This window comes from Nicotiana tomentosiformis, chromosome 3 (genome assembly GCF_000390325.3).
Source record: "Nicotiana tomentosiformis chromosome 3, ASM39032v3, whole genome shotgun sequence".
Taxonomy (NCBI): domain Eukaryota; kingdom Viridiplantae; phylum Streptophyta; class Magnoliopsida; order Solanales; family Solanaceae; genus Nicotiana; species Nicotiana tomentosiformis.
Genome location: NC_090814.1, coordinates 116,554,519 through 116,565,107, shown reverse-complemented (window position 1 = coordinate 116,565,107; position 10,589 = coordinate 116,554,519). Strand labels below are relative to the sequence as shown.

The window sequence follows — 10,589 nt, the reverse complement described above, 5'->3', positions numbered from 1 at the left end:
TGAAATGATGCCCCCAAGCCTCTTCCTGGCTCATAAACTTGTCTCAGCATAAGTGCAGCCACCATAACATATGTGGCGGAGAGACGAGTATGCATAATGGGCTTTCCTTCCTCAATATGGTCTGCAACAACCACTTCGAAAGCTTGATAGACAATGGACTCACATCCTTCCTTGGCCTCAATACACAGGATTAATGGGTCTATATAAATGGATGACTCGTCTTCTCCGTGAACAATAATTTCTTGCCTTTCATGTTCGAATTTGAGCATTTGATGCAAGGTGGATGACACATCTCGGGCCGTATGGATCCATGGCCTTTTAAGAAGAAAGTTATAAGAAGTTTCCATGTTCACTACTTGGAAGACAATTTCAAAATCATCCGGCCCAATCGTCATGGTGAGGTTGATCTCCCCAATGGTATCTCTCGCCGATCCATCAAAAGCTCAGATACGAACATTGTTGAGTCGGATTCTGTTTGTATTGACCTTCATTCTTTGCAAGGTAGAGAGAGGGAATATATCTACACTCGAGCCTCCATCAACCATGACTCGATTTATATAATGACCCTCACATTTGACAATCAGGTGCAAAGCCCTATTGTGCCCGGCTCCCTCCTCGGGAAGTTCATCAGCAGTAAAGGAGATTTTATTCACCTCAAAAAATCTGTTGGCCACCTTCTCTAACTGATTCACGGTGATCTTCTCTGAGACATGTGCCTCATTCAGGATCTTCATTAGTACATGAGTATGCTCTTCTGAGTGTATGAGCTGAGATAACTGAGAGATTTGGGCAGGAGTATTTCTCAATTGGTCAATGATTGAGTAATCCTGAACTTTCATCTTTTTCAAAAGCTCTTCTGCCTCTTCTTCAGTGACTAGTTTCTTTATTGGCATTTGGCCTTCTCTGATTTGCTTGGACTTCCTCAACTCTTCTGGAGAGTAACACCTCCACGATCGAGTTAAACCTCTAGTTTCCCCCACTTCTTCTATGATTTCCTTGCATTTGTAGGTCACCACAGTTTTGTTGTAGTTCCAAGGAATGGTTTGCATGTTTGTCACACGGGGTTGTATGGCAGGCTTGATTATGATCAGCTCTATTATACCCTTCGTACCGCCCTGATTCTGCCTTGTGATGAGGTGGCCTCCAAGGATATACAACCTTGTGTTTGGAACATTGGAGCGAACTTCCAATCTTGAGACCTTGGGAACAAATAAAGTTGCCTTTTCTGAGCTCGGGGGGCCTTTCACAATTAACGACACATCTTGGCTTGGACTTACTTCCAGTTTGGTTCTCTCTTGAATCGTCCTCGCAGTCATTTCTGATCGACCAACCGGCTTGTATTCTTGATCTCGGCCAATTATTCCCACAAAATGAACATCATTGTGTACTGGCAACAGGTTTTTGGTCACATTAGGAGGGTCCTCTCCATTCATCACTATAATCAATTTTTCAACAATGAGTCTTTCTATGGCTCTTTTCAGTGTCCAACAGTCATCAGTGTTATGCCCCGGGGCACCTGAATGATATTCACATCTAGCATAGGATTGAGCATTAAACACTGTATACTGTGGTGGGTCCACAGAGTACTGAGGAATTGGCGGGGAATAATAATGTTGAGGGTAGATGGATTTCCCCTGCTGAACTTGCACATAAGGGTGCGATGCCCCTCTTTGAACTTCCCTAGATCTCGAAGTCATCATGGACCCTTCATCTCTCTTGTTTCTATTTGCCAAACTTCCCGACCCATTTTGGATTGCTTGGGTGGTGGCTTTGAGAGCAGCTTGACTTACAATTCTGCCAATCTTGAGGCCATTTTCGATCGTCTCCCCTATTTACTTGCTTTTGCAAAAGGTCTACCCATTGCAGACATCATGTTCTGAAAGTAATCAGGCTCTTGAGACTCCAAAAAAATAGTGATCAACTCGTGATTATCCATGGGTGTCTTAACTCTAGCCGCTTGCTCCCTCCACTTGATGGCATACTCCCTAAAGCTTTCAGTCAGCTTTTTCTTCATATTGGACAAGGAATTGTGATCTGGTGCAATATCAATATTGTATTGGAATTGTTTGACGAAGGCCTGGGCTATGTCATCCCAGACATACCAGTGAGAGGTATCTTGGTCAATGAACCATTCAGAGGCTACCCCCACAAGACTTTACCCAAAATAAGCCATCAGCAATTCTTCTTTTCCACCTGCACCCCTCAGCTGGTTGCAGTACCTTTTCAAGGGGGCGATAGGGTTGCCGTGTCCATCATATTTCTAAAATTTTGGGGTCTTGAACCCTGGTGGAAAATAGATGTGAGGGAACATGCATCGATCACTGAATGAAACACTTTTGTGACTACCTAGTCCTTGAATGTTCTGTTCAAAACTTTTTATTTTCCTGGCCATCTCATCCGGCTCAACCGTCTTGGCAAGCTTTTCATTTTCCACTGGTAACTCGTATTGAGAAGTCTAATTGCATGGAGCTAAGACCCTGAAAGCCATATTTGGAGAGTAGTATTGGCCATCATAAGCATGAGATGGTGGCTCGTTGTTTGTCCTTGTCACAAGAGGTGGTGACGGGATTATATATACCAGTGCGCCAGACACGACGAGAGGGGTGTTCCTGACCGGTGCAATTGGAGGTCGCACATTAGAGGTACTAGGGGCAGCATGGAGCCTGTAGTTTGGCACATACCCTGGTGGTAGAATGCCATCGCTCGTTGCATAGAGAGGTGGTTGAGTAGCCATGGGTATGGTGGAAGTTCCCTCTGAGGGACCCTGGGGTGGAGGCCGAAAACCCAAGCTTGATATACATCAGAAAATTGTTGTCTCAATCTTCTTATTTCCTCCGACTCTTGCTCAACTGACTGACCCTGGGGGTTGTCACTGACCAACTCGATTTCATCATTGTTGGTCATCACTATCATTCCCTTAGATCTGGCGAAGTAATGATGTGTTGCCAGTTTCACCACAAACCAACCATCTTAAGCTTACTATATAAGAGACAACAAACGTGTTAGGGTTAAGCATTTTATAAATATGAATCACACGTAATATTCCATGCTCTTAACATTATCACCATTTCTAACATGCTTTTGGAAGGGTTCATGTTTCTTTCCGGCTTATCAGGTTGCTTCTTATTGACGCTCTTAGTTTCTTCTCTTCCTTTGTTTTCTTTTAACTTACGCCTCATTTGATCCCTCATCTTAGAATTATTGAAAAATATTTTGATCGAACCTTTTGTGGGTTGCGTACATATTATGTCGCTGCATAAATCAGATCATTACGTAGTTTAGGGACATGACGATTTTTATTTATTTTTTATTTTAAATAAATATATATATATTTACAAAGACAAAATAAAATTTGGTTCGATTTGGAATTTTAAAAAAATCATTAATTCAATTCTTTTTTGTTACAAGATTAAAAGTAAAAATTACATAAACAAATATTTAAACAAGACCAGACTCAACTCAAACAGGCTTTAAAAAGACAAAACAACAAAACTCAAAATACCAAAAGACTCTTACAGACTCAAAGACAATAAAAGAAAGATCTAAATAGATTGCCAAGTAAAGAAGACTCTGATCTCTGCAGTAGAATCCACCGGCATAACTATAGTCAAAGCACTTATTCCTGCGGCTGACCCCCAACATCGCGGTATATCCTTTCTAAGTCTATAGGTATGTGGCAGGCGACGTTCAATGATACTTATGCAAAACGCTCAAACGACATTCCCTGGCAACTCTTGTATGATTGGGAGGTATATGTGGCTACCTCGAGGATATTTCCCTTAATGTGTTCCTGATCCAAATGCAACTCTTGATTTTGTTGACCACGGGTCTCAGCTAGATCCAGCGCATCATGCTCACGCTCCAAGGCCATATCTCTCTAGCACCGGACTTCTAACTTCTAGTAACTCCCCCTCAAAATGATTGATCATACTTTGGTAGTGATGTCTTTCTATTTCAAACTCCGTGATCTGGCGTTCCTGGCTTGACTTAACTCCCCCTATTTGATCCCTCAGACCTTGGATTAATGGAGCAAAACTTTTGCGCTCATGATCACGGACCACCTTGAACTGGGCTTCTCTTTCTTCGTGTTGTCGAGTGGTAGTGATCACTTTTTCTGTCTAATTTGAGCTTTGAGTGCTCGCCTCTCTTGTGCCACTAAGCCTTTTCCCGTTCGAAATCAGCCTGTTGTATGTCCATGGCTGTCTCCAGAATGCCTTTATCTTCTTGTAAAATGTCAATGCGGGACTGGAACTCTTGTGTCGCTTTCCTTCCGATTTCTCTAACTTTGGCCTCGATCTCTTCTTCCCAATCAAATGCATTCAGTATGGATCTTTCTGGCCTTTGGTCCGGTATAGCCTGGTTACGAAACCACTCGAGGTATGAGAGGCTTACCTCCCATGTTCACGATCAGCTACCATCTCGTCTAAATCGAAAAATCGACCACCGAACCAAACCTTTTGTGAATATGACTCCCTTGGAAGTTCCTCTCCCTTAAATTCCCACACGAACAGACGCATGTCCTCAATCGGGGGCCTCTTTTGCTCTCTCACTAGCTGGCGCATGACGCGTAGGGGTGCATAGGGCTGGAATCCTCTGAAACCCATGAGTATGAAGAAAAGGTGATACGTCGACATATATATGACCCTAATAGAAGGGAACCAATAATAGTTCCAAGTGATTCTATCAACACTCAATGAACCAAGTAATGTCTTCCAGGCCCTCACCCCCTCTGGAAGATTACTACTATTGGATGATGATAAAGGTGCTCTATGAACTACATCTGCAGCAGAATGTTGCATCCCTCGAAGTAATCTTTACCCTCTTGGCAGCGGGTCAGAGCCCGAAAAATATCTCCCAGAATCATGGGAAGAATGGTATGATCCTTGCTACTTTGCAAAAACGAGACTACCGCAGCCAATCAAATTCTGATGCGCCCATTATGCTCTGGAAAGACCATGATCCCCAGAAATGATATCATGAACGCGAAGATTCTCAACTCCCTCCAGGCATCGTAACTCAATTGGTTGATAAATTCTGTGTCCGAGAAGTTCTCAAACCCTTTCTTGTCCCCAAATCTGTCATAGAGATATTCCAACGGAACCCAACCTTCGTTCAAGCAAACCATTGGAATTCGACAGAGACATAACTTCTTCAAAAAGTTGTTCACACTGACATTTCTCGGAGCCGCAAGCTTTTTCCCACGAAGGTCTCTCCCCAATCCGGTAAACCCACCTAATTCTTCCAGTGTAGGCATCATTTCACAATCTTTGAAACTGAAGACATTGTTCACGGGGTCCCAAAACCCCACTAGGGCCTCGATTAAATCTCGGTTAGGCTTAATTCCCATGATGTTTGGGAGGAACTTTAGGTGCTTAAATACTTGATTCCGTTGCCATGTAGCAAAACTAGCCCACCAATTACAGAGACTACTCGGGGACTTATCTCTAATCAAGAACTAAGGAGGTATCTCGTCCCTTACCCTTTTCTGACTGCTTCTTTGTGGAGAATTCATGATGAACCTAAGAATAAGATAAAAAGGGGTCACGACTTACCTAAACTATAGACAAATTTCAATTTTTTTTATTTTTTAATTTAAAAAAAAGTCAAATTAGGACTCAATCTATTTTTCATTATTATTTTTTTGAAATTACCGGACACAAAAGATGAAAAGAATGGCTATTATTACGAAAATGATCCTTTGATACTTCCATAGAAAGCTTAAAGGATGTCTCGGCAAAAAACTGCCAAATATAAGGACAAAACAAAGTAGACAAAATGAATAAAATGGTTATTTTTACGAAAACGACCCTTTGGTACTCCCGAGAGAGGTTCAAAGGCTGTCTCGGCAAAAGTGACCTGATACAAGGGCCAAAGGGTAAAAGGTGATAAAAAATTGCTATATTTAATTATTATTATTATATTGTTTTTTGAAAATTTTCATGCACCTGCGTAATTTTTATGCTTCTTTTATTTGAAAAGTGTGGGCCGAACCCGATGGAGGTTGCCTACATTTCTCACATCCGGTGAGAATCAGACCCGTGTAGTTCGGTAATGTAACGACCCGACTTGTCATTTTAAAAATTAATGCCCCGTTCAATGGATTAAGGTCTCGAACAGTTTTATAATATGTATTATGACCCACGGGTGTGGTCGAGTTTTATTTACTGAAGATTCGAAATTTAATTAAAAGAGCAATTCTTATTTAGAAGCTTAAATGGAAAGAGTTGACCGGAGAGTTGAATTTTGAGCAAATGACCCCGGAATACAATTTCGAGGATAGAAATAGTTTTGTATAATGATTTCGGACTTAGGCGTATGTTCGGATTTGGATTTGGAAGTCTGTAGGACAATTCGACACATTTTGGCGAAAGTTGGAAAATATACGATTTTGGAAAAGTCCGACCGAAGGGTGAATTTTTGATAATGAGGTCAGATTTCGATTTTGGAAATGGGAATAGCTCCATTAAGTCAATTATGACTTGTGTGTAAAATTTGAAGTCATTCCGGATTGATTTGATACGTTTCGGCGCAAAATATAGAAGTTGGAAGATTTGAAAACTTATAATTCGATTCGATATGCGATTCGTAATTTCGGCATTGTTTGACGTAGTTTGAAGCCTAGACTAAGTTCGTATTATATTTTGGGACGTGTTGGTATATTTGGTTGAGGTTCCGAGGGCCTCGGGTGGATTTCGGAAGGTTAACAGATCAATTCGGAGTTGAAGAAAAGCTGCTGGAATTTCTGGGCAGCTGCTATTTTTTTTTGCAGGTGCGTGAATAGTACCGCAGGTGTGTGAACAGTACTGCAGGTGAGTGAACAGTACCGCAGGTGCGTGAATAGTGCCTGTAGGTTCGTGAACAGTAACCGCAGGTGCGAAACTGGGCAGCAACATAAGGACCAAAAATCAGTCACTTTGTCATTTTCGTTTGAGATTTTGGAGCTCGATTTTTGGGCGATTATGGAGACGTTCTTCTCGACTTTAACTTGGGTAAGTGTTCTATATCCTAAAGTGTTTATATTTCATGAATCCATGATTATATTCATCATTTAATTCGGATTTAAATGGAGAAAATTAAGATTTTTTGCAAAATCTTTCAAAAATAAAAATTTAAGATTTGGAGTTCGAGTTGTTATTGGAATTCGATAAAATTGGTATGGTTGAACTCGTATCGGAATGGGTGTTCGTATTTCGTAAAATTTATGTTAATATCCGAGAGGCGGGCCCCGCATAGACTTTTGTTGACTTTTTGGAATAAAATTTTAAGACGACGTATTATTATCCAGAATTGTTTTCGATGAATTTTAATGAAGTCATGCAATTAATTTGGATAGTTTTGAGCGGTCCGGAGGTCAATTCAAGTAAGAAGGTGATTTTGGAATATCGGCATCACTTCAAAAAGGTAAGTGTCTTGCTTAACCTCGAGTGGGGGAATTACCCCTTAGGCATCGAGTCTTATGTGCCATTTGTGAAATGTGAAAAGCCGTGTATGCGAGGTGACGAGTACGTACTAGGCTTATATGTGTAAATTTTATTGAGTTAAAGTCTTGAGCATATTGTGTGATAAATTGGATAATTATTGGTATATATTTAATGATCTATTTGTCGTGCCTAAATCCTTGTTGTTGTTGAATATGTTGTTATATGACAATTTGATGTGATTGTTACTTGATTATTTATGTAATTCCGTGAATTTGTTGGTTTGATAATTATTGGAATTTAATTTCATTATGGATTTTTTCTCTGCAAATAATTAATTAAATGAGCTTAAGAAGAGGTGTTTATATAATTATTGAAAATTTGAATTTAATGAAGACTTTGCTTTATGTTGAGTAATTTCTATCTCTTGATTGTTTTTGGGTGTCGTACACATTGTGTGGAGCTTTTGGCTATTTGTTGTGAAATTAATTGACTTGGTTGTAGCTTGGGAATTTGATTGTGGCCTTCGGGCAAATTGTGATATAAATTGATTTTATTATGTTGCCGTGATAATTTTTCGTGTAAATTGTTGTGTTGTGTTAATTATTATTTTGAGGATATAAGGGTGGCATTTCACCGTTGATATTATGTGGGTATAAGGGTGACATTTCACTGTGGTTGTGTTTGTAGAAATATTGTTTGGGCGTAGCGATAAGGGTGGCTATAGGAGTGATAAGGGTGGCAATAGGAGCGATAAGGGTGACTATTGTCAGGGATGATATGTGATGATGTGGGGTTGTGGTGTTGATGATTTTCATGCGACGTTGTAATTTTCTTGTGTTTATTTTTATACCTTGTGCAATTTGTCTTGTTGTTGATAAATTGATAACAATCTGATTTATGTTGAAATTGAGAGCTTGTGGCTATTGCCAGGCGGATTATAAAATGAAATGTGGGCAAAGGTGCCATGAGTAAATAATGAGGATATTTGGCACGTGGGTTGTCTGTGCAGTTGTGATATGAAATGTGGGCACGAGGTGCTGTGATGAAATGATAATAATATTTGGTACGTAAATTGTCAGTGCAGTTGTGATATAAAATGAGGGCACGAGGTGCTGTGGTAATATGATGATTTAATTATGGGCACGAGGTGCCGTGAAAATATGAAAAATGGGCTGAGACCCGTGTTTACGAAAAATATGAAAATGGGTTGAGACCCGTATTTTTATGATTTTGAAATGAGGTATCACATGGTGACTCTTTAATCGAAAGAATTATATTCAAAATATTTATTTAAAAGGATTTTTATTCAAGAAGAATTATATGAAAGAATTGTATTTGAAAGATATTTATTCGACGAAATTATATTTGAAAAATAGTTTTATTAGTAAGAATTATATGTGAAAGATATTTAATTGAAGAACTTAATTTAACTGGGTGTAATTGTATTTATTAATTGTTGAACGATATTAAATGGTGATTTTATTATCTTACTGTGCATATCATTGGTTGTTTTATGTTGCCTTGATGTTATTTGTTTCCTATTATTTTGTATATTATATTGCACATGTTATTAGACTAGTAAGTGTCTTGACTGTACCTCGTCTCTACTCCATTGAGGTTAGTCTTGATACTTACTAGGTACCGACCGTGGTGTACTCATACTACACTTCTGTATATTTTTGTGCAGAGCCTGGTATTGGAGATATCAGACTTGAGCAGAGTTAAAGCGGGATCATAAGGATTCAAGGTAGAGCTGCTTGGTCGTCGCAGTCCTTTGGGTCTTTTCATTTTATTTTACTGTTAAGTTGTAATCAAACAATATTGCATATTCGATCCTCGTGATCATCCCATGTATTCAGTTAGAGTTCGTGACTCAGTACTACCAGTCTTGGGAGGTTGTATATTCATATTTGTTCCGCTGTTAGTTTTGATTACCTATTTAATTTTTTTTAAAAAAAACTTCAAAAATGTAATTGAAATCGGCTTACCTAGTCTTAGAGACTAGGTGCCATCACGACGCCTGTGCTGTAATTTTGGGTCGTGACAAGTTGGTATCAAAGCTCTAGGTTCATAGGTTTTACTAGGCACGAACGAGTCTAGTAGAGTCTTGCGGATCGGTACAGAGACATCTGTACTTATCTTCGAGAGGCTACAGAACTGTTAGAAAATTTCCATTTCTTTAATTTATGTCTTGCGGAATTTGTTGAATTTGGAATGTGAACCTTTGTATCTCCATTCTCTCACAGATGGTGAGGACAGGTGCTACTGGGTTAGCTGAGCAGGCATCCGCACATACTGCTAGGGCTGCAAGAGGCCGGGGCCGAGGTAGAGGTCGAGAAAGGGCACGTGCTGCGACTAGAGCACTTGTCAGAACAACAGTTGAGGAGCCACCAGTAGCTCCAGTTGGGGGACAGGTACCAGAATCATCTGTTGTTACCCCCGGACTTCAGGAAACCTTAGCACAGTTCCTGAGTATGTTTGGTACATTAACTCAGGCGGGATTGATCTATGTTGCACAAAATATTTCGCAGATTGGGGGAGTAGCTCAGACTCCTACCACAACTCCAGAGCAGCAGGTTCACGTTGGTCAGGTTTCGGGTGCAATAACTGTACAACCTGTTATTCCGGTTCGGCCTGAGGTGTTACACCCCATATTTTCGTACATGAAAGTACGCCATAAATAAATTGATGAAGCTCGAAAATGATATGTTACATCCCGTATTTTTATACGTTAAAATTTCATCATAAGTTAATCGACGTAAGCTCGGGGATGAGATTTTCTTGAGGTTATACGCATTTATACTATTTTATAACAAACGATAAGTAAGTGCCGTGAAAGATAAAGGGTAAATGAATCAAAGAAAATGAGTTTCATTGAAAGTTGTCGATTTGGGATAAAATACGGTCCGAGCTACAATATCCGATATTTATGGAGTAGTGTCATACAAGGTACCACATGACCATGATAGTAGGGTACATAAAGTGTGTCAAGTGAGTAGTATTTTAAGTAATTTGAGATAATTTTTTAATTATGTGGATAATTGGTTAAATATTTAATTAGTGGGGAATTAATAAATTGATTAGGGAGTTGGTGGATGGTTAATTAAGGTCTTTTGGATAAAGACCAAAGGATATCACGTGGCAGCAAGGCCTTGTCCATATTATGAC

At 39.7% G+C, this 10,589-nt stretch overlaps 1 protein-coding gene across 1 annotated transcript; it reads right to left on the bottom strand.

The window, feature by feature from the left end:
• Positions 1 to 443: 443 nt before the first annotated feature.
• LOC138908385 (uncharacterized) lies at positions 444 to 1,697 on the bottom strand. The gene has a single exon (XM_070199047.1). The coding sequence runs from the start codon at positions 1,695 to 1,697 to the stop codon at positions 444 to 446; it is 1,254 nt and encodes a 417-aa protein (XP_070055148.1).
• Positions 1,698 to 10,589: the final 8,892 nt, after the last annotated feature.